Source organism: Carassius auratus, chromosome 41 (genome assembly GCF_003368295.1).
Source record: "Carassius auratus strain Wakin chromosome 41, ASM336829v1, whole genome shotgun sequence".
In the NCBI taxonomy this organism is placed as follows: Eukaryota; Metazoa; Chordata; class Actinopteri; order Cypriniformes; family Cyprinidae; genus Carassius; species Carassius auratus.
Genome location: NC_039283.1, coordinates 1,316,105 through 1,341,622, shown reverse-complemented (window position 1 = coordinate 1,341,622; position 25,518 = coordinate 1,316,105). Strand labels below are relative to the sequence as shown.

Here is a 25,518-nt window from a genome sequence, read left to right as displayed (position 1 = left end):
TATTTAGTCCAATCTTCATGCTTTGGTACAGGTTAGAAATTAAAAATGCCTTCCAAAAAGAATTTAAGATAAATGGATTATATATATTAAACAGTATGAGATGAATAATTGTGGAGAAAAATAAGTACAGCAATTTCAATAAAATACTGCCTTGCAAGAGCTGTAAAATTCTGTATTTATGGCATGGTATACAAAACATTAAGGGTGTGAAGATCTCTTTCCATATCCACTCTCCTAATTTTAGATTTAAAGACCATTTTAGCTTAGTTCAGTAAATCTCCCAGGCAAGCTCTGGTCCTATACCTCACAGAGAGCTTTTAGACAGCTGAGATAATTCTTTCAAGAGCACGAATTCTGCTACCTCTGATCTGTTAACCTAGCTTAAGGTTAACCCAGGAAGCACTGAACATTGAAATTAAAGTGATAGTTCACACAAAAGTCTATTCACATAATTTGGAAACCATATGATTCTTTTTTCTTGGATGGAACAAAAAAGGAAAATTTTGCAGAATACGCTGCTCTTTTTCACACAATGAAGACATGATTTCAAAGCCAAACACCAAGAATAGGACATAAAAAACAAAAAATGTGCTTTTAAAGTCATACTGTCGGTGAGGACCAGCATTAGGTTCCAATCCAAATATGAATTTGTGTAAATTATATTCGATGCCTAAATAAACAGTGACTTTTGCAAATGTAACTTCACTTCAACATCTGCACAAGGGATAGTTCACCCAAAAGTAATAATTCAATAAGTCATAATTTACTCACCTTCATAGTATATTCCAAATCTGTATGACATTCTTCTTCTGTGGAACTCAACAGAAGTTAATGTGGTTTTATATATATATATATATATATATATATATATAAATGATGAAAGTCAGTGGGGTCCAATGTTAGAACCCCAACATTCTTCAAAACATCTTTGTTTTCTGCAGAAGAAAGTCAGTCAGACAGGTTTAGAATGATATGAGGGTGAGGTAATATCTTTTTGAGTGAACTGCCCTTGTAGGAGGACCCAAAAGGACTTTTTGAGAACAAAACCACCTCCATCTAACATTAACCATTTTCTGATGCAAGATCCCTCCTCATCCTGTACTTTGTCTGATAGGAAAAGCAACAGTTTATAAGTTAATGAAGGAAGGCCTGGCATTTAGCACGGTAAACACATTCATCACCAGGGACAGATAATTATCTCTTTAATTCCATGACCGCATGATGCCTAGCTTTTGTAGTCACAGATGCCGGAGCCCAAATAGAGGAGAACGAGGTTGGTCTTGAAAGGGGCAGCAACGTTTGTTGTCTTCTGTTTGCTCAAATAACCTTGTTCGCTGGGGTGTCATTGTAGCTCTTTAATTTGAGAGGAAGAAAAAAATAAATAAGGGGTGGAGCCCAGAAAGAGGCGGCGATGAAAGAGAGCACCCATGAGAAACGACAGCCTGTCTTCTCTCCCTTCTCCATCTCTCTATCTTTCTCTTTATCTGGCGCTCTCTTTCTCATCTATTCGTCCTCTAACTCCTGCATAGTTTTCTCCCCACCCAATGTTTTCACACAAACTAACAGCAATACTTTAAACACCATTTCCAGTGACATCCTATGATTATATCCCGCTCCTGACAGACATTAAAAAGAATAATGAAATGGCACATCAACACAAATTAACAGGTCAGAAGCTTAATTGAACAAAGGTGGTTTTCCTTTTCTGATAGACTGGAGAAATTACTTTAATGGCTTCTTTTCAATGAATGTGGAAAGTAGGCCCCATCATGGCCCTTCTAATCATGGCATAATCCTGTATTTTCTATACGTCTCTCTTTTTCGTCTTTTTTCTATCTCTTCTCTCAGAAGTCAGTGATGGTACGTGTGCCCTTTCTGCTTGAGCAATTTTTTCGACATATTCAAAATCTGAGGCTGTTCACGGTATGTGAGAAGCAGTCAATGTTTCCATAATGCCTTGACAGCACAGAACTGATCTCGACACACTTGATGCACATGTGAGAGTGGCGGATTAGGAAATGGTTTTGTTTGTGAATATCAATGACTAACAGGGATAGTTCAACCCCCCCAAAAAAAAGAAAAAAAAATGTTTTGTGATTTACTAACCCTTATCTTGGTCCAAATATGTATGGCTTTCCTTTTTCTTTTTGGTCAGGTTAAGAAAATAAAAAAATCAGTTGCTCCTATCTTGAAAGTCATTGGTGTCCAGTGTTGTTTTGCAACATTAAGTTTAATGACCTGTGAATGAGCAAATGCTCTAGCCCTTTAAAGCTAAACTAGCAATACTTATCTGTTTTCTCACCTGGCTCAAGTGCATTATTTTTCACCCAAAGTGTACATTTTTATAACTTTTCTATTCTTCCATAGTGACGTATAGTGTGCAAAGCGAGGGCTCAATTAACTGAATAGCAGTTTTCAGTGAGTCGCTGCTGCTGATCAATAAACAAGACATGTCTGTAATGAGCTGGCCACTGTGCGACACTCACAGACCATATCAAGTGCATGCTGGGATATCTAAATTTCTTTGGGCAGAATAGAATAGACAAGTGATCATCCCTCCATCAGTAAAGGTGTTTCATGAGGTTCAGCCTTGAGAATGTCCCGGTTAATGTCAAGGCTAAGTTAAGAGACAGATTAGATGATTACAACCTCCAGCTTCATTACGGATACCACTGGCTTGAAAAGCAATGTTTATTCTGTTCAAAAAACGCCCACACTTTCACTTAAAGACTTAAAGACTAAGTGTGTGTGTGTGTGTGTGTGTGTGTGTGTGTAAGGCAATGTTTGAGGTCATACTGAGATCAATTGAAGCTTTTTTTATATTATCTGCCCATAAAAAGGGAAACCACCTGTGCAGTCAGCTGCATCCATGTATTCTGGTCTGCTTTACACCCCAGGCTGTGCCACTAGGACTCCAAGATGCAGTCTGTAGCGAGAGAGGTTAAGGTTGGGTTAGTTTTGTTACTTTAGTTAATCTCATGTAAGAAATTATTGATCAAAATGTTTTTTTGTTTGTTTGTTTGTTTCTGCATCGCTGTGCCACTGTTGAATGCATGCAGTCTGATCTGAATGTGATGAGATAAAAAAAAACAATGTGCAATGTGAAATAATGTTGAGAAAAACGAAAAAAAAAACATCCGTGTTGAGTTCTCATATAGTCAGATTGAAAAACAAATTACTCCTACCACAAGTAAATTACTTGATTCTTTTAAAGAATCGATCAAAAAGATGAATCACTGTTTTAAAGATTGACTGCCTTCAAACAGTATGACAAATGTTTCACTGAATCACCTTACCGAATCAATCAGGGGTGCATTACCACTGGAGTTCAATGGAACTTGCAACCATATAGTTAGCTAACAATGCTTTTGGAAAATGCATCCCATAATGATAACTGAATCTGACTCAATTACTTAACAGCAAATTAACATTATTCATGTAATATGAAATGTTTATGAAACCGGTTTGTGAAATTTGAATGAATATTAATAATTACTGGGTTTTCATAAAACAATGTACAGTATTGTATGTTTTAATATGCATGATAACAGCATCATGCTGCAAGATAAGAACAATGCACAAAGTACGTTTTAAGAGAAGAACATTTTAAATCCAATCATTGAATGGTTGTGATTGCCCTCCCTGGGCTGCAAGAGCTGAACATGGCTAAATGAACTGCATTGCGGGTATTTTAGCTTATTCAAAACTATTTTAGTGGACTTAAATTATATGCCATTTCAGTCAAAGTAAAATGGAATAAAATTGCTTAATATAGCATGACAAAATACTGACTTCAATTACATTTCATCAAAAGACAAAATGTATGATTAAAACAAAATAGGGTGCAAAAATTAACAAAAATTGCACATTCACAAAACTGCTTTCAGTACTGTGTTTGAAATACACACATACTCATGCATCTGTTAGTTTCATTATTTTTCTAGAGAATGCACACTCTCACAGACACACACATTGATCTCACCCACACACATTCATAACAGCATTATCCTGTATCTTTGAGGAAACTCCTAATTTCCAACAATACTCTGCTATATACGCCGAGAGCTACTGCTATATTTATTAACAATACCAAGAGGAAGGAGCGTACTAAGATTGCTGAACAGATTCATTACACACATTAAAGTAGTAATGATTATTATAAATATAACATCACTTCATGTGAATGAAGCATCCCATTTTTATTAATCCATTTCCAAAATCCACCATAGGCGTATTTAGAACCTATATGACTCAGTGCACTTTTTTCCCCCTATCTGGGTTCATCTCATTTCTTACCACGAATATGAGGAACAAAGCTAATGCCTTTAGATAAGGATGATTAACCTAGAATAAAATCTGCATGGTGTCTTTGTGTATGGTATATGGCTCTCAGAGTGAGCCTGGTGCCGGGACGCTCACTTTGTAAAGTGACTAATGGGACATGGAATTGTTGCAGATACATCAGAATAGTCTCCAAGATGTCTGTCTACTGCTCTTGCACGTGACCTCACATATTTCTTATCTTTAAGTGCTGTAAAACTACGAGACACTGAACTGTCAGGAAAAATGACAATCAGGCCCATCTGAGAGATGATACAGCCGCTTTTAGCCTAATGATTCGCAGAGGGTTGAGGCTATTGATCATTTTGGCATGAAGCAAATGCACTGGAAATAATGAATGACAGCAGGTGTTCATATTTTTGTAATTGATTGCCCCATAATTGGACAAATTATTGAGCTCACTGATAAAATACAAGATTGAGGGTGACATTTTTGAAGAAAGTGACTTCCTCACAAGGAACAAAGTGTTCTTTTTGAATGTGAAGCACAGGTGCAGCACTTCTAAATCTATATAGCCCAGTGTGGTAATTTCTTAGTACTAAAGTCAGCCGTGCCGGTGTCTACACACTTTTAAAGTTATTATCGTCACTCTTATCTGGTCAATAGATAATTGCTGTTGTTCCCATCTGGCTCATACAACTTTTTTTTTTTTTGTCTTCTCTAATCCTGCAGATCTCTCTGAGGGCGTCTGGCATCATGGACAGCAAACTGGATCATTGAGCCAAACTTCTCTCTCATCCTGAGCTGTTGGTTCAGATGGTTCTGCAAACATCAGAGAATACTGGTAGTTAACAAAACGAGGCTATTGATCTTACATTAACAAGAAAAGGTGATCAATAAGAGTTATCTTCAGCCTCCCTCTTTTCTGTACACTGTTCAGCCATGATATCAAAATTCTTACGGAATTGTTCATTGCTGGTCCTGCTTTTCCCTCTTCTCCAACTGTTGTGGCTGGACATGCTCAATGCTGCCCCCTCTGGTCCGGAGTCTGACATCTGCTCCACACTTGTCCAGAGCCGTTTTTTTGGATTTTTCCTCTCGTCCTCTGTATTTCCCGGCACACCCTGCTCCTGGACCCTGCAGAACCCCGACCCACGGCGCTACACCATTTTCATCAAGGTCACAAAACCGACCAGAGACTGCATTCCCCGACAGCACCGGACCTTCCAGTTTGACTCTTTCTTGGAGACGACACGAACCTTTCTCGGGATGGAGAGCTTCGACGAGGTGGTGAAGCTATGTGATACCTCTACCCAAGTTGCCTTCCTGGAAGCTGGAAAACAATTCCTACAGATCCGGAAAGGGCTGCCCAGAGTGGGTGCTGGGTCCAGGAATGGTGATGGGGAATTTAAGGTGGAGTATCTCGTGGTTGGAAAGCGTAACCCCAGCATGGCTGCCTGTCAAATGCTGTGCCAATGGTTGGAGGACTGCCTGACCTACAGTACCTCCAGTCGGCCCTGTGGCATAATGCAGACACCATTCCAATGTTGGGACCAGCCACCATTGGACAAAGACACCAGTGGATGCTACCAGGATGGGGTCTACTTGGAGAACTGCATCCCTGTTGTGAAAGAAGGAACAGCTGACACTACTGGTAAGCTAACAGTTTTTGTCCAGTTAAAATTCAGCAGGGTTCAGTGGTTCCTGAATTTAAAAAAAATAGTGTTTTCTGTTACCACTGTGGGTTTGTTAACTTGCCGTATTAAGTAGTAAAGCAACAGAACAATCGGAGCTGAAGAAACAAGAGTTCTGAGAGAACTGACTGAGTTTAAAAAAAGAGAAGGTTTTAAGTTTCAGCTGATGTGTCCTAGCTGGGTGACCTTGGCTTCTTGGCGCCATTGTGTGATCCTGTGAGGGTTCAGATAGGGATATCGGATCGGCCCATGGGAGAGTTGATGCGGCAGACATGCTCTGGGAGTGACACGGGATAGCGGTGGTGATGCGCTTGGAGATTGATTATTAGGAAGAGAATTAGGCCGGTTACTGAGTTCAGAGCTGTGATGTGATCTCCATAAGTTGATGTGGTACAGAAACTCAACCCCTAGGAGGGGCTGCATCCATTAGACTGGAAAATTACTCACCCCATTGCACTGCGACCTTTCTGTGTACTTTTGTCTTCCTTTTCTTTTATGTCTTACTTTTTCCTTCTTGTTATGGGGGCATCTGTGGCCTAATGGTTAGATCATTTGACTTGTAACCCGAAGGTTGTGGGTTCGAGTCTCAGGTCCGGCAGGGATTGTAGGTGAGGGGAGAGAATGACTACCATGACTGAGGGGAGTCATGACAAGGCACTGAACCCTCAACTGCTCCCCAGGCACCAAAGCAATATGGCTGCTTCTCTGGTTGTGTTTGTTCACTACTGTGCATGTCCACTTGGGTGGATTAAATAATTCAGAGTATGGGTCGCCACTTCACCTTTTTTCTGAAAACAAAAGGGGGTGACGAATCCAAAACTCACAGTGTTCAGAACTATCTGTAAAAGAGCACTTAAAGTGTGTAATTAATAATATGTGTGATCGTTATACAGCTGAACCAAGTGATGAGGGGCCTTTTTAACAGAATATGTATAATTAAATAATTTTTTATATTTTGGTGATAATGTACAAATTCTTATAGAACAAGTAAGCAAAAAAGGAAATAATAGAGAAGGAAGGAATGTAGAAGGAAGCTTCTTACTAAAAAATTGTCTAATTTCTACTGGCCACAGATTTCAGAAGGATCATGTGACACTGAAGACTGCAGTAATGGCTCCAGGAAATTCAGATTTGCCATCACAGGAATAAATGACATTTTAAAATGCATTGTAAAAAAAAATCCTTATATTTAAACAATATAAGTAACAATATTTATCAATTTTACTGTGTTCTTCATAAAGTAAATGCAGCCTAGTGAGCATTCAAAAATCAATACATTCATTTATTTGTTTGGAATAACAATCTAGTTGTTTTGAATTCTTATGGACTCCAAACATTTGAATGGTGTATATTTGCTAGAAATATTTATATTTATCATTAAATTAGGTGTTAAAATTATACAGTTATAATGTCACTTCATACATTCATAGATAACATTTAAATCAAAATTATGGCATCCAATGGAAAACATGACAGACTGGTTTCTGGTTTTCAACTAAATATTCTTACTTATGCTTCCAAGATTAATCGCTAATTACATTTTTCAAATTCAACAAAACTTCATCTGTCTTAGCCAGCTTGAAAACATTATCTTGGAGACAAATCAGCACAATTTGCAATGTATACAATGTAGAATACATAACAGAAAACCAAACATTTAAGATTGCAAGGCATAAAAAATGGAGGAACAAGATCAGTTCATATAAAAAGTTCAGCAGCCAGTGGCCCATCCTCAATACCGATGTGTCTCAAGAGTCAAAGACCCCCTTCTAATTTATGTATACACAGCAAGAACTTTTCCTATGTGAATGGCCCCTAATACATGTAAGGCAGACAGAATAAATGTACAGAGGGTGTGATAAAGAGAGAACATCTCATAAATTGATCGTGAGCTTGGGAGGCAAGCCAAGATTGTCTGGCTGGGCCCATCGGATGGAGCCAAAGCAGAAAGGCAAATGAAAGATGACTTTTGAAAGACAGGATGTGCATCATTACAATGCTACTCTCCAAGACCTATCACTCTGCAGACATACCTAGCTCAGTCTAAATGGCATGCTGTCCGTTTTATGTGTGGCCAATTTGAAGATGTGCCTCCTCCCACGTCTCATGTAGGTGGAAAGGGCCTACCTCCCTCCGATTCCTAAGAGGGAAAGTGGAGAGTTAAATAGAGGGACACAGGAAGGAGGGAGAGTGCATTCCATCTTAAAATGCTAAAGGCGTGTCTATTGTGTGAATGTGACCCATTGCTCAGAGGCAAGGCATCATGGGAGATGAGTAGATTCATCTCTGGCAGCTCAGAGCAGTGACAGATTACGGTCTGGATTTGAGAGACAGAATGGAAAAGGAGTTGAGTGAGAAAAAGAGGGAAGAGAATTTAAGGTGCGAGGTGATGACAGTAGAAAATATTGTCTTCATGACTTGCACTTTCTCGCCAGGGACCAATGTTTCTCAGAGAGCATTGGTTAAGCTAGATGAAAGCATATACTTGTTATTTCTTAGCGAGGCACTTTGAATTGAGAGTGGAGCCGATAATAGCTTGGCTGTGATGTTGCTAAACTAAGGAATTTAAATTGACTGCCCTCATAGTTATCAGTTCTTCATCTTTAGGAATAATAACAAGATTTAACTTATCACTGTTTTGTTGTAGTCATGTAGTCATGTTTCTCACACACAAAGTCCCTCATGCCAGTGAGCCGTTTCATTCTGAGCCGTTTAATTGTGGTTGGCTGAAAATGGTTGTGCGGGGCAGCACTCTGTCACTGCGTGTGGGGTGTGTGTGTTATGAACATGTTTAACCACCAGGGGCATACACGTTTTTAGCGTACAGCTTATAAAACCGCTCCCACTGCTTTGAGAAGGATAAGCACAGTACTTATCTCTGCTAGACGGATGGATCTGTATCTTTTCCTCTCTCTCGCTCTCGTTCTCCTACTGTTGCCAGTGCTAGCTCATGGCCCCTCCACAGCTCTCCAGACCTCATAAAATATTCATGTTTTAATTAAGCAGTTTTACTGCGTCTATGCTTAATAATAAAAAATGCCCCAGGTTGGGTGTGCATTAGGGTGTGTATATGTGTTTTCAGAACGTATGTTAGCTGTGAGACTGTACTAGTCCATCATAAACACACAAGGGATGGGGCTGGGGGGAATTTGTCAAACATCTGCCTTGCTGTAGGGGTTCATCACTATTTCATGCACACTTTCAATCAGAGATTTTTGGTGGTGTTTGTTCCGAGAGGGTGTTATATTGTTGTTCAAGAGAATATCAGTGTTCTTTTGTTTACTTTACTTCAGCTGTTTCAGTTTTACCATGACTATTTACAATGATACCGCACATTGCTAAATCTGTAGAATTCCCCAGAGAGGTGCTTCATGCAATGCAATGCAATGCAAGAATGCTACATCTAACAAGTATTGGCTTCGGTATGATACCAGAAAGTAATACCATGGTATCAATACTAAATTCTAACAGTCAAAGTAATATTCAAAATCACATTATTATTTCTCTCTCCTTTAGATTTCAGACTCAGATAAATGTAAATCTCTCTCTCTCTCTCTCTCTCACCTGCTTCATGTTAGCGGTCGACAATGTGGGAAAAACATATTATTGATAATTAAATTAATATAGCAAAACTTTTTCATTTGAATCAATACTCCACTTTTTGTTTAATATGCTAATTTTCCAACTCTAGAGTTAAACAGCTGAGTTTTACCATTTTTAATCCATTCATCCAATCTCCAGGTCTGGTGGTAGCACTTTTAGCTTAGCTTAGCATATGTTAATATAGCAAAACTGTTCATTTGAATTAACTCGTTTCATATATTAAATGAAATGAATATTTGACTGTTTGAAATGCAAGTGCAAATATGTGACCTAAATGTCACTGGTTCTATCGCACATGTTTGAGCTTTCGTTTCTACTGCGTCATATCTTATGTACGTGCGTGGATCACTTGTGAATAAAAGGTCAAATTAAGCCTGAATTTATGAATGATGCACTTACCTGTTGATCGCTTAATTCTCGGAAAAGATTAGGATGAGCACGCGACAAATGCTTAGCAAGATTTGGTGTGTTGAATCCTGTGGTCAGTTCGTTCACCTTTATCATACTTTGTATGCAAAGTAATGCCATATTTCAGTTCTACTGTTCTCTGTATTTATTAGTTTCAGGTGCGTTAATAGAGTTCTTCAGGTTTACTGGTTTTGCAACAATTTGGGAAGCACCTACCACCTACAGGTAAACTTCTGAACCGCAGCGCATGAAATACCGAATTGAGCAAAATTATGATATCGTACCATTTTAAATAGAACAGATACCGGTATGTTTACAGTACCGGTATACCGCACATCCCTAGTTGTAACTATGGAAATAAACCATCATTTTTATCATTCTGGTCAAATGTGGAGGGGATAATCAACAGCTAGCTGAGTGTGCATTAAACAATTTAAATGCCCAACATGCAGCAGAGGGTGGTTGCCTCAAAGAGGTATATTCAAATCATTTAATGCACAGCTAGCCGTTAATTATTTATGCCATGGTCATTTGCCAGCATTATAATTTTATTTTTTGAGTGGACTATCTTCCTAATATATTAAGAACAAGAATTATCTTGGATCTAAACTGTGATATCAAAATGCTGACACAAACATACACACATCTCAGATTGGTGTCTGGACCTGGGTAAGCTTTAAAAATCCTAGGGAACTGCTTATTAGTGAACACATGCTCCTGCAGAAAGACCTGTTTTGTTTGTGAGTGGGTGTATATGTGTGTCTGTGATGGAGAGCGAAACACAACAGTGCTGTAAAGAGCTCCCCGACCATGATTACCCCCTATCACATCTCTAGAGTCACATCTAACTCACAGTCCATACAAAATAGAATCTATAAAAGATAGAAAATCTCTTCTAACATGCTGAGATTGACCCAGTGAAAGCAAGCAGAAGAGATTGAGAGGGGACCGATGAATGGTTTGATTAGGGGGATTAGAGGTTATTTGTCTGATAAAGCCTCATGCTTTTGAGAGGCACCACAGATGGGCATGAATGTCTAATGCACCTAAGGCTCTGCAACATACATGTGCCACCAAATTGGTTTCCATAGGAACATTAGATCAGAGTAAGACTCTCGGAATGAACACTGTCAATTCCCAATCTGAGGACTGTTTTAACCAAGATTAATAACCATATGAAGGCTAATTAATATTCTCTTCTTCTGTCTTACTCTTTCTCCCTTCTTCTTAAATCTGTCTAACATATGAAAATGTAAATGCTGCAGTAAAAAAAAAAAAAAAAAGAAAAAAAAAGGCTTGTTAACTAGACATTCAGTCTCTGATATTCCACAAGTTGAGCATTCGGAAGTAGCTTCAGGTGTTCATCAGTTTATATTATTCAAATTATATAATTGAATATATAAATGAAATAAAAATGAACAATTTTATAAAACTGAAAAACATTTTATATACGTAAATACAAGTAAAGAAAAATAAAAGATTATTTCAGCTTTTAAGACACAGGCTAGAAATTACGGTAGCTTGTTTTATTGCTATGGTCAAAAGTTCAATATCTAACAAATTAAATTCATAGCAAGCCATTTATGATATTTATACAATTATTTTATTTTATAGTCAGAAGCTATGCCTCATGTCAAAAATAGAAAAGAGGCATTCATCAACCAAAGGCACATTACATTAGGCAATTGCAAAGTAGACATCTCTGATTTAGTTTTGTCTTTCAGAGTAGTGGTATTCATATTCATTTTGTCAAAAGAATTTTATGATTTTAGATTGCCACCTTAAATCCCATATACCATAATGACATATATTGTGTTTAAGTTGAGATGAAATAGTAGACTTTACATTCCATTGCATAACATCTCATAACATCTGGCTTTGAATACTATCATTGTCTGCATGCATTTTTATCAGTAGACAGTTGTCAGTTTGGAGAATTCAATTAAATGATCTTGCTACAATGACAAGGCTTGTTTACTAAATATACCCACTGAAATTCACAAAGTAAATCATTCATAAATAGCATTTTTAAGTCAAACAATATCTCACAGTTGACTGGTGGAATGTTTATGCTATTATTCATTATTTGTCTTTTAACCAACCTCAATATATAGTAAATATATGCAATAAAATTTACCAAAATTACAATTTCATATACAGCTTATTTATTAGACTGGGTGCTTTCTTGCTTCTTAGCATTTAAAAATGAACTTATTTCTCTGTAATTGTCTTTGTAATTGAGTTTTGGATAGTTTGATGCCATTCAGGGTAGTTCTGCCTCAGTGTGATCATCCATTTTGGTGGTCACTGATCCAAGACCTGAAAGTGCCTGAAAGTGAGGGCGAGATTGTGTGTTCAGGTGTATGTTTGTGTGTGTTTTCACATGTGCCCCCACGTCCTTTCAGTCTTATGTGCAGATGTTTCTATGCTGAAGATTGATGTGCAAGAGGAAAATAAAAAAAGCCTGTTATTTTTCCACTCATCTGTGAGCCTGTGAAAAGTGGGAGGCCCATCTGATCCTTTTAGTGAAGGTGTTTTTGATTCGAGCTAGATTTTTCCCCTTTTGTTCCTGTCGAGGAGAGGCATCCATCTTCAGAATTGAAATGTCGACTTCTCTGACCCGCACCTGCAACAAAAGAACATTCGACCAAACCCTTATTCATATCTCTGTCGTAGTTTTGATCTGTTTATCTGCTTGCTCATCAGTACACAGTGTAGACTCTGGCTGTAATCCTGTAACGTATGCACTCTGCTGATGAGAAGTCACTGGTTTTGTCATTGTGTGACTATTGAAAGACAAAGCAGAAGTAGTGATCAGCACTAAACAGGAATCGCAATCACCAGGATGAACCAATGAGAGAGAAAAAAAACCAGGCCCAGTGATCTTCAAATGGCCAAAGAGAGAAAATGGGACAAATTTCACCAAAGAAGAAGCAAGAGAACAAACTGTTTAATTATGTTATACTTGTTTTGTGTCAGTTCCCAAATACACTAAGAGCCTTCTGATGATACAGAGGTGCTGTTTTTGTGAAATTAGTAAAAAATTATGTGTAGTACTGTATGTGTTTATTATTAAAAATTAAAACATAAATAATTGTATTTTCATTGAGATTAATAGATATATAATCACATCTGGCTCTGAAAAGTAGCGTCACAAACTTCCGCCTACATTTTTGTCAATGAATAGTTGTCAGTTTTAAGAAATCAATTAGACTGACTTTTTGCTGCAGCATTTTAATATTATTTGGTATTTGTGTCTTATCGTTTGGAAAAAAAAAATGGTCCAATCCCTGCATACTTTTGTTTTCTAGACACCACATTGTATTCAGAATATTGTTGGATAACAAAAAAAAAAAGAAAAAGAAAAAACATTTTTCATAAACATGATTATTCTAATGTAATGATAAATGCTTTAGCTATGAATGTAAGTGTATGGGGACAAAACATTATTTCACTGTATTTAAAATTAATTAAACCAGTTTTTATCATTGAAATATATGAAGTGCAAACACCCTTTCAAATTTGCTGGGATGATAACAGACTATGTTATTGTAAGATGAATGAAAAGTCCATTAAATGATTTATTATTATTATTATTATTATTATTATTATTATTATTATTATTATTATTATTATTGATATCACGCTCTCATTGGTTCATTGAGTGTTTAATGAATAATTGCATATATAGATGTATACATATATCATTATTAAAAAAAAAATTACATTGTATAATGGATAAATAATCCTGGACCCTATATCATAGAATTCATTAAAGAAAATCATATTATCCGTAAATTAAGTGTCTTGTCATTTCAGGTTTTTTTTTTGTTTTTTTTGTTGTTGTTTTTTGCCTCACTTGCTGCCTTTATTTTGAATTGTTAAAATTCATGGTTAGGAAATGTATGGTCTTTTAACAGAGTTGGTTTGTGTGGGTCTTTTTGAGTACTGCGGTGCAAGACAGGAAAGATTATGCGATGTGGCAAGGGTGCAAACCTAAGTTGTGTTTCCTGCCCCTGGAGTGAGGTTAATCAATCAGATGTGTAAACACAGCTGTTCAAATATTTATTCTAAGCAGGATACTGACAGCAGAAATGCACACAACAGTGGATTAAACCTGTGAGTTTAGCCATCAGAGGGACAGATAGAGACAGAAAAATACTGTGAGATGGATAGCTCATTTAATTTTCCAGAAATTCATTTAATTCCTACATCAATAAGAAAAGACGTTTTAAAGAACCTTTGTTTTTGTTTTTGTTTATTAGTTGTTGTTGTTTTTTACTTCCACACTCATTTGTTGCTGACATGGAAGCCAATGACTAGTAGCATCCTCTGGGTGTCAACACTTCCCATGTTTCGCATTCCTTCACTGACCCACGCTGTGTTTTAATGCACATAAGCAACCAGAAAACAAAGCATGAAGTCGAATGCAGGCTGTAATTTAGATGTACCGACTGGCCTTGGTTTCGTAGCAGATACGCAATGGGCAGTGGCGGGTGAGATTATGGTTAGATCTTGTATTGATGAGTTCAGATTACCCTTATTAGACTTTCTGCTCAACTTCGAGAGAAAGTGAAGGTCACTTTGAGGCTCTCGTAAGCCAAGACGATATTTACTAATGGGCAGAATGATGTATATCCACACACTCATCCTTTGAAAAGCAGGTGCGTGCTGCAGCTGCAATCTGAAAAACGGCCCAAAACACAGAATGATAGAAGAAGGGCTGACGAATAGAAAGAAACATCCGCGCAAAGGACGAATATGAGAGTTTAAAGATAATGCAGCGTTCTCTTCTCAAAGAGTTTCTATGTAAGGAAGCTATCACCGAACAAGAGAAGCACACTAAATAATCGAAAGCATGAAAAAATGTCCTTGGGGACAGAGAAAGAAAACACTATATTATTATGTCCCCATTTTTCTCCTTCAACCCATGATTATTGAGCCAAAAAAAAAGGTCATACTCTCCAATAGCTTCTCACAGAAAGAAAATCTTATCTCCAAAATGAATTTTTTATTATTATTTTTTGTTCTTCTTCGCTTTTCTAAAGATTGTTTTCCTTACGAATATTCTTATATTTCAGTCATTTTCACTTTTCCTTATCGCATTTGTTTTAAATAAGGCTGGAGTCACTTAAGACTGATTTCTACCACTTACAGTCCCTCCTGGAACATTTATGCCATGTGCGATTGGTTGATGAACCCATCTGATTTGAAACGTGATTGGTGGATGGGATTAATTGGGGCAGCGCGCAGAGAGCCGTCACGGTTCATTGTGCATGCGATTGTCACTTACTGTGCAAGGAGGACACTTTGATTGTTTATTCAAGGCCGAGGCAATGAAGATTAGAATCCGGTTTGTTTTATCAGGTGAATGTGTCTCACACAACATGCGGCAGAGCCAATCTCAGCACCAAGTGAACAATTTGCCATTAATCGCTCATCCTGCTCAAACAAATAGATATTGATTCTGCTTTTAAGCACTTGCTTGCCGGCAGATTTGTATTCAAAGCTGCAAAGACAAAAAAACTAAACAAGAAAAACAAACAAATGTATAAAGATATAAAATAAAAATTGTTTGAAGAACTTTTTTAGGAAATTTAATTTGGTCCTTATTCTTCAAAATGCCATGTTTAATTCAATGTGTAATTCAAACTTGATATTTCTATGTAACTATTTGTGACATTTACTAGCAATTTCTAAGTGAACTATTTCAAAGTACATCCTACACTTTTTTTCAGTGTATAAATTCAGTGAATATTCTATTAATGAATTCTACAAAGGCCATAAATTATTTCATAGTTTTGAATAATATTTTATTATAATTAGTTTAAAATAGTATAAACTTGATATTCATAATCATAAAGTCCATGGTAATTGTAATTGTGTTTAAAAAAATATGCTGATAAACTAGTGAGTATAGAAATGAATCACACCCAAAATAACCACATTTTATTGTTTTGCAACCTGATATGAAGACAATTTTTTTTTTTTTTTATCCAGCTGTATAGCAACTTATAACTTATATTCTTATATTCAGTTGTTGTATTTTTTTTTTTCTGACATGTTGGTGTTATATCTTTCACTTAGATGAACCATGACTTGGTTCTTCTTTTAAATATATTTATTTATTTATTACTGGTTTGTGCTAATTTTCACTTTTATTATCTTTCACATGTAGCTACCATTTACCCCATTACATTGACTTTATCTTTATCTTTATTGTCTGTATGGACCCTCCCAATGTAATATATGCAAAAAATCTTCTGATGGACATTTTAAATATAAGCAGTCTCTGATACTTTCTCACTTTCATTTCAGTTCTCACTTTCTGGGTAGAGCGGCACTGAGTGTAGAATTACATCCCCTCCCCCCGTACAATTGATTTGTGAGTAATTAAAAATGTCTGCAGCTGGACGTGGGCCAGCTTCATGTTCTATTCATGCAGATTAAAACATATTTGTCGGGGCCTCCGGGATCAGACAGGCAGCAATGTCTGCTATTAAACATTCATGAGGGAGCAGAACACAGGGACTCATATCCTATTGATATTTATGGGTCCATTTCTACATCTTAGTGCCATCATAATGGATTACAAAATCAGAACATTATTGCTTAGTAGGGATGGAAATTTAATTTGTGCCATGAAAATTTATAAATAAATGGCTTTTTCTTGGGAATTACACTCACACGGACTGTGCATGTGTCTATGTGTTGGTTTAATACAGGTGGCTGGAGTGGGTGGGGCAACTGGGCGGAGTGCAGCAGTGAATGTGGAGGCGGAGTCCAGACGCGAACACGCACCTGTCAGTCACCACCTGAGGATGCTTACATGTGCGAGGGTGTTCTGGATGAAGGCCGCCCCTGCAACCCTCAGCCATGCATTGGTAAGTCGTGTTCTAGGCTCATGTACATTTGCATGTGACCATTTGCACACCCACTTCTTCTCTAGCTTTCTCTCTCTATCACTGTCGGACAGTGTATTCTTTTACATTTTTCACATTTCACTATAAAAAATATGTTCTGCTTCTTGTGTGACACAATGATAATAATGATACTGATAGACTGATGATAGAATGAGCATTTTTGTGTGCCTTTCATTGGACCCATAGGCTACAGGCAGTATTCCTCTAAAGGCAAGGGTTTAAGTCCAGTGAAATACAAAGGAATGCAAGAGGCCATGCTTGGTAAGGGTGTCACTGACCAAATCAGTTTGAATGTGACTGTAGTGAGTAGATCTCCTCTCAGTTTGGATGGAGGCCATGAGTAAATAACCCACTCCATGGTCAAGGCCATCGACTGCAGATGTCTTCACCTTGATTGTCTGTGTCTCTGTTCCGCATGGTCTGCTTATTTTTTTCATCCACCATCCACTGTTCATTCCATCTTGCCCTCTTTCTGCACACTTCCTCACGTTTTGAGGTCACGCAAACCCAGAAGTGTTTAAACTCTCACAGAGTTGTGCGTTCGCTTGGAGGGTACCAAACCAAATACAGGTTCACTTCTTCTCAGCTATGTAACTTCACACAAAATCCCAAGCATGGCTGATGCTGGTCTAGATCAGGGTTATTCAAATCTTGCCCTGCAGGGTTTAGATGTTCAGGTCGCACAGAACGGCCCGATCAGAATTCGACTGTAGTTGCTAACCCCACCCCATCCTGCAGGCAGAGGCCGACTTGGCACTCATAGCCAATCCCTGCGCTCGGTGGACAGCCGTAAACGAGAGGACTCTGATAAGACCCGCAGTGGACAGCAGTCATCCCAAACAGGTAAGAAGACAGGTGGCATCAGCCTCCTCTGCAGCTTGGGGTCACACACACATATATACACTAGCAACCATTTCACTCACTAGACCACATACAGGGGAGTAGACTGAATGCGTATGTGGCTATGGCCTTATTTTTTTATAATCCTGTCAGTGTGATTTATGTTTTGTTTGTCTTTGTCATGTGTACTATGGCATGGTTCATGGAGGAACATCGAGATATCCACAAATCATGGACACCATTGCTAACAAAGAAGTTAAAAGCATGTTGAAAGGGTCGTAACCCCTTATAATGAAACAGACAAGAACAAGACACACCTTGCTTGGGGGTGGTGATGTATGATTTGCATGCTTCAATACAAAATACATATTGAAGTAATATGTAATCCCTAGTATTTTGTCTTTTCTTTGTGAGTATACTGCATGAATGTCTTTCATTTTTACAGTTAAACCGATATGAGCCTATCATTTCAAAATAAATACTATTCTATTCTATTTTATTCCAATGTGCTTCAAAACAGTAAATCCATAAATAGAGGCTGGGGCTTCATATTTAAACTGTACATCTGTGAATCAGAAAGTATATTCTAAAAACAAAAAAAAATGCTGTGCATGACTTTCACAATTTGTATTTTACTTTTGGACAAAAGACAATTTTAAGCACATTTCAAAACAAAATGGTGCACACAAAAAAACTGATTAAATAAACTAATGTATAAGTATTATTAAGTATGTTTATGCAGGGTTTTAGTATGGAAACTAAAATGTTTATTACCCCTAATGTTGTCAGATTAAGGTTAAATCATTCCCTCCTTATCACTTTTTATTTTGACATTCAATATTGTTCTATTGGACATTCTTAATTCTCCATTTCGTTCCACCTGGTGGTTATGACAGCCTAACTCTTCCCATTGGACAGCATGATATCCTATATTATCTATTAGACTGTCAAGACAACCAAGTGCTCCCTATTGGACATTTAATATGTTCCCATAGCTTTAGGATTCTAACATGATTCCTTGGCTTTCCCAATTGATCAGCTAATAAAGTCTGATCTATTGGGCAGCCTTGTGAAATCATTGTATAGAGGGCTGACTTACATATCCCAAAACTGAAAGCATGAACTTCTATTATGGGTAAATGCTGAGGATATGGATTCAGTGAAGAAATTATTTAAACTTCCCCTGTTAAATAAAGTGGCTAATCCCGCATGCTAATTAGTTTTGACCCTTTTCCTACCCTTTCCTCTGCTCCCTACCCCACCCCATCCCCCTTCCACTTCCTCCCATACCTCTCAGTGGATCCTCCGTCGGGTGGGGAGTGGTCTGCGTGGAGTGCGTGTTCGACCACGTGCGGTGAGGGCTGGCAGAGTCGCACACGCTTATGTGTCTCCGTGCCGTACAGCACGCAGTGCAGTGGGCCGCTGCGTGAACAGAGACCCTGCAATAACACTATTGTGTGTCCAGGTAAGCACAGCCCACCACAGGCCTCTCCTCACCCCCGCCTTCTTCCTTATCCACTTCCCGTCACCCATCCCACCTCCACTCAGGTCCATTAGCTTTGCCCACTCACCCTCCAGTCACTGCCCATGTTAGGCTAACTCTTCCTGGGCTTCCATGTACGGCTGTTCCCCTCTCAAGTTGAGGGGAGAGTCTCAAACCTGAATGCTGGAGAGCCGTGGTAAGATGTTAATGGGTTTATGTGCAGCATCTCAGGGGGCCAGACAAAAGTGTTATTCAAAAAAATAAAATAAAATATGTGTCTAGACCAGGGCCGTGCAGAGACCTTTGGAGGGGCAGGTGCTCAAAGTATAAAAGGGGCACATGGAACAAGGCTTTAAATAGCGCGGTTCAAAATAGCAATACAGCAATATATTGTGATGCATTCCTTGCCGATTTGCGTATTGATATGGATGATTATGTACGGATACAGCAGCAAATGCTGTGATGCAGTTTTGAAAAAGAAAAAGATTAGAAGAGACAATTTTAAGTTTAAAAGGAAAAAAAGGGGGAAAAAAATCCACCTAATAATAGCTCTGGGATGAGAAACTGAAATGTCTTAAATTGTCCCAGCCTGATGGCTTTTTCTTCTCTGTTCTACAGAATAATTAAGGACAGCTGTTATAGTAAAAACTACAGAAAACACTCTACATTTTCCTCTTTCTCACCAGCCTCTGTCTCTTTCTATCACTTGTGCGTCTACATTTGCCTCGTTTTCTCCCTCTATCTCCATCTCCTCATCTGATCTATTACTTTCCAGTCTCTGTCCATCTAGGAACAAGGCACAATCTACTATTTCATCATCAATCTATTATTTTAACCATCACTACTATTCTTGCACCTAATCAATAAGTCCACCTTAAATATTGATACAAAACAACAAACAACTGAGTCATGCTAAGAAAGCACTGTAAAACTTATATAGGCTTATGTTTTATTTATTTTTCCTTTTTATTCAAAACAATTCCAAACATGCTTAATATATCAGGAAATATCTCGATTCTCAAACGTGTAAGTAAACGCGTTTTGTACCTTAATAGATTGTTATTTGATCAATAAATGGAAAGGTAGTGTAATCTATTAACTACACATAAAACACCGACTTTTTACTTAAGTGCCATATCATGCCATAAAATATTTTTAATAAGACTGAATTTGTATTTAATGTAAATTTTAATAACAATATTGTAAGTTACTTATTTTAACACTTTCATTTTACAGAGAGTAAAGTACCATTACAATCACTGAAGCACTTTACATTACATTATGCACATCAGGATTTTGTTTTTTGTTTTTTCTCTCTCTCTCTCTCTCTCTCTCTGAAGAAAGAATTAGCTAAATAATTCAGTCAGCGAGCAAGTGAACAAAAACAGCGCGTTTCAGGATGACTCTTCTGCACGTCTCCGATTGGCCATTGTATTCGAGCAACAGAACCGTTGATTGTCATGAAGTGTTGTACGAACGTCTCTGGCTCAGCGCCAGCCAGCGAACACAGATTTGAATTTAGCAGCTGATGCTGTGCACTGAACGATCTAATCACAACAGTGTGATTATATCAAACATATAAAAAATATTATTCTGCTGTTTTTTTTTTTTTTTTTGGTCGTTTGGAAGCTGCATTTAAAATCAACTTGGCTCAGAAATCTTTGAATGGGCATGCCTCCCTACAACAGCACGCTAACGTTACTCTACACTACAGGCTACACACCGCAATATAAACAACATATCTGCATGTTCTCACATCACGTCGTTCTTGTAAAGTAATAGTTTATAGTAAATAAATATCAAAATCACTTCTTTGAGTATGAAACACCACTTACCAGCTTCCGCGTGTTGAAAATATCCTCTGACAATTTAAAAAATGCGCGTGCAGCCTGACTAATCGTCCTGGTCGGATGAGGAGGTCGTCGTCGTCAGGTCAAAGGTCATCATGTTGGTCATCTTATTGACGGCTAAATTATTATTCAAAATTTTACTAATATTTATATTGGGCATGAGCAGGTATTCACAAAAAGAAACGTTATGACAAAAAAAAAAAATTGAGGAAATTTTGCTTTGACAAAAGGGCACTTTGGGCACCAAAGGGCAAAGGGGCAGGTGCTCAAGCACCCAACTCAACAAACCCCCCCCCCCCCCCCCCTGCACGTGCTGGGTCTATCTAGACAAGCACAATGTTGTAGTAAGTGTTAATCACTTTAGGCAGAAGAAAACAATGATTTTACTTAACATTAAGAACTTACAGCCAAAATCTTTTGCACACTTTTAGCTCACTACCTGTAATTCTCTGTTTACACTGACAGCTGATTTTGGTGTATACTGTAGTTGGTAGCTAGTAGCAAAGTCTCTTGGAATGCAAGTCAATTCACATGGCGGCCGTGTTTGCAATGCACATTCTGGCATGCAAGATCTAATCGAATGGGGAAAACGTCTCGGTTACGTATGGTAACCCTCGTTCCCTGAAGGAGGGAACGGAGACGCCACGTCGGATGACCGACGAATATGGGATATCGCTTCGATAGACCAATCTACTTCGAGTGTAAACTAAACGAGCCAATGCACATTGGCATGCAATTATTGCATCCAGCTGCCGCTGATCACTGCGTGAGTATAAGAGGGCAGCAGGTGCAATGCATACCAGTTTTTCGCTGAGGAGCCGAGCCGGGAATCCGGCAGCTCAGCGGCGGTACAGCAACCATGGCGACGGGACGTGGCGTCTCCGTTCCCTCCTTCAGGGAACGAGGGTTACCATACGTAACCGAGACGTTCCCTTTCAGTCGGTCACTCTCGACGCCACGTCGGATGACCGACGAATATGGGATCCCTATCAAAGCGCCATGGGTGCTGCCCCTTCCAGTGCCCTGTGCGAGCCGCCTGCGCCCCTATTAGGTGTAGGCCGGGGCTCAGAACAAGTAGCTCCACTCACCATTGTCAAAGCACTACCTCACTGGGTGAGATTGGATAACACTGGGAAAATGTACCCGGTCCGCTTGGAGCCGGGACGCTGCGGAAGCCCCATCCTTCCCGAAGGAGGTCTCGGAGGCAAATACACATATAGCATCCGTTTAGGAGTATACGGAGAAATTTGAGGTGATTAAAACCCTCTTGGGAAGGCAGAAGTCTGCCGGGGAAACACGGGCTCTAAGGCTATACCGTGGACTATACACATACGAGTACCGCTTAGGTCTCAATATGGAGCCCAGCCTTCCATGGTTCTCACGGATTCATCATGAAGGCCTGGCGCCGGACGTTCCGCCGCGTCCAGCTGCCTAGGGTGATGGAGGAACTCAACAGGGTCTACAGTTCGGACACTCTGGAGCAGTTTTAGCAAGCCGACACTAACCGGGGCCTCTCAGTGCCACTACCCGTTTGAGGTGAGAACACAGGAGGATACCGGCTCTACACGAAGGCTATAGAACCTAGCGAACGTGTTAGGGGTCGCCCAGCCCGCAGCTCTACAAATATCTGTCAGCGAGGCGCCACGAGCCAGCGCCCAGGAGGATGCAACACTTCTAGTTGAGTGAGCTCGAAGCCTGAACGGGCAGGGCACATCCTGAGCCTGATAAGCCAGGGTTATGGCATCCACAATCCAGTGGGCCATCCTCTGCTTAGAGAGGGCATTCCCCTTCTGCCGGCCTCCGTAACAGACAAAGAGCTGGTCTGAGGTCCTGAAGCTTTGCGTCCGGTCCATGTAGCACCTTAATGCTCGAACAGGACAAAGCAAAGCCAGGGCTGGGTCTGCCTCCTCCAGGGGCAGCGCTTGCAGGTTCACCACTTGGTCTTTGAAGGGTGTAGTGGGAACCTTGGGCACGTAGCCAGGCCGGGGCCTCAGGATTACCTGGGAGTCAGCCGGCCCGAACTCTAGGCACGAATCGTTGACCGAAAATGCATGCAGGTCCCCTACCCTCTTGATGGAGGCCAGTGCAAGCAGGAGCACAGTTTTCAATGAAAGAAACTTTAGCTCAACTGAATGCAAAGGCTCGAATGGGCCCTGCTGTAGTGATTTAAGCACTAGAGACAGGTCCCAAGAGGGTATACAGGGGGGCCGGGATGGATTTAACCTCCTGGCCCCTCTAAGGAACCTGATGATGAGGTCATGCTTACCCAAAGACTTCCCATTCACAGGGTCATGGTACGCAGCAATAGCGGCAACCTGGACTTTGAGGGTGGAGGGAGACAGCCTTCGCTCCAACCCTTGCTGCAAAAAGGATAGCACGGCCGCAATCGGGCATCTTCGGGGGTCTTCTCGGCGAGAAGAACACCACTCAACGAACAGGTTCCACTTCAAGGCATAGGCGTGTCTCGTAGACGGTGCTCTTGCCGAAGTGATGGTGTTAACTACCTCTTGGGGTAGGTCACCTAGAACCTCCGCGTCCCGTCCAGGGACCAAACATGGAGTTTCCAAAGGTCTGGACGCGGGTGCCAAATGGTGCCCCGTCTCTGAGTCAGTAAATCCCTCCTCAGAGGAACCAGCCAAGGAGGGGCTGTCGAGAGGAGCACTAGTTCGGGGAACCAGGTCCGAGTAGGCCAATATGGCGCTACTAGTAAGACTTGCTCCTCGTCCTCCTGGACTTTGCACAACGTCTGTGCGAGAAGGCTCACTGGGGGAAACGCATACTTGCGTAGGTCCCGCGGCCAGCTGTGTGCCAGTGCGTCCGTGCAGAGAGTTCCCTCGGTCAGGGAGTAGAAAGCCTGGCAGTGAGAGGTCTCTGGAGCAGCAAACAGGTCTACCTGAGCGGCTCTGAACCGCCTCCAAATCAGCTGGACCGTCAGGGGTTAGAGTCGCCATTCTCCCGGGAGCATTGCTCAAGACAGCTCGTCGGCTGTACGACTGAGCAGGCCTGGAATGTGAACAGCACGAAGTGACCTCAGAACCTTCTGACTCCAAAGGAGGAGGTGGCGGGCGAGTTGCAAGATGCGACGAGAGCGCAGACCACCTTGGTGGTTGATGTACGCAACAGTCGCAGTGTTGTCCAATCGGACCAGCACAGGCTTGCCTCGTAAGAGACCTTTGAGACGGTTCAAGGCAAGGTGCGTTGCTAACAACTCTAGGCAATTGATGTGCCACTGCAGCTGCGGGCCCGTCCAAACCCCTGAGACTGCATGCCCGTTGTACGTGGCCCCCCCGGCGGTGGTGGAGGCATGCGTGTAAACCACAGCATGCCTGGAGATCTGCTCTAGGGGCACCCCTGCCCATAGGAATGCCAGATCTGACCACGGAGTGAGGGTTTGGCGACAGGCCGGTATAACTTGGACCCGGTGAGTGCCGCGCTTCCACGCCCACCTCGGGACTCGGCCATAAAGCCAGTGCCGGAGCGGTCTCATATGTGATAGGCCGAGCGGTGTAAGTGCCGCTGTGGCCACCATATGCCCCAGGAGCCTCTGAAAGGGTTTCAGTGGGACCGCCGTCCTGCTCTTGGACGTATTCAAGCAGGCTAGCACCGACCGCGCACGTTCCTCTGTGAGGCGTGCTGTCTGTTCGACCGAATCCAACTCCATACCGAGAAAAGAGATCCTCTGCAATGGTGAGAGTTTGCTCTTTTCCCAGCTGACCTGAAGGCCCAACAGGCTCAGGTGCCGGAGCACCACATCCCTGTGCTCGCACAACTGATCTCGAGACTGTGCTAGTATCAGCCAATTGAGAATGCGAACACTCTGCTCTCTGAGAGGAACGAGAGCTGCCTCCGTGACTTCCGTGAAGACACAGGGAGACTGGGACAGCCGGAAGGGCAGGACCTTGTACTGATATGCTAGTCCTTCGAACGCAAGCCGCAGAAAAGGTCTGTGGCGCGGAAGTATGGACACATGAAAGTACACGTCCTTCAGGTCGATCGCTGCAAACCAATCTTGGGGACGGACGCACCTGAAAATGCGTTTCTGTGTCAACATTTTGAACTGTAGCCGATAGAGGGCCCGATTCAAAACTCGCAGATCCAAGACCGGTCGTAACCCACTGCTTTTCTTGGGTACAATGAGGTACGGGCTGTAAAGCCCCTTCCTCATATCGGCTGGAGGGACCGGCTCTATCGCGGCCTTCGCCAGTAGGACTGCGATCTCTTTCCGCAAGACAGGGGCATCGGACGCTTCCACTGTAGTGAAGCGGACACCGCAGAGCTTGGGGGGAAGCCGGGCGATCTGAATCGCATAGCCGAGGCTGATGGTTCGCAGAAGCCAGCGAGACGGGCTGGGTAGCGCTGACCAGGCGCCTAAGAACCGTACAAGCGGGACCAGCAGAACCACAGCCGTACCCGCAGTGGGGCAGCGAGGTGGAACA

General features: G+C 40.7%; 1 protein-coding gene across 8 annotated transcripts in view; it reads left to right on the top strand.

The window, feature by feature from the left end:
* Nucleotides 1-25,518, top strand: part of LOC113059770 (adhesion G protein-coupled receptor B1-like) — an 84,575-nt gene that overhangs the window by 16,855 nt on the left and 42,202 nt on the right. For 6 of the 8 annotated variants that reach the window (XM_026228349.1, XM_026228342.1, XM_026228346.1 and 3 more), the window contains exons 2-5: nt 5,014-5,935; nt 16,712-16,870; nt 17,648-17,752; nt 19,047-19,214. In XM_026228349.1, the coding sequence (XP_026084134.1) occupies nt 5,224-5,935; nt 16,712-16,870; nt 17,648-17,752; nt 19,047-19,214 (1,144 nt within the window). In that variant the 5' untranslated portion in view covers nt 5,014-5,223. Of the gene's footprint in view, nt 1-5,013; nt 5,936-16,711; nt 16,871-17,095; nt 17,171-17,647; nt 17,753-19,046; nt 19,215-25,518 lie in introns of all 8 variants that reach the window. The other 2 variants (XM_026228344.1, XM_026228347.1) reach the window with 2 other exon arrangements.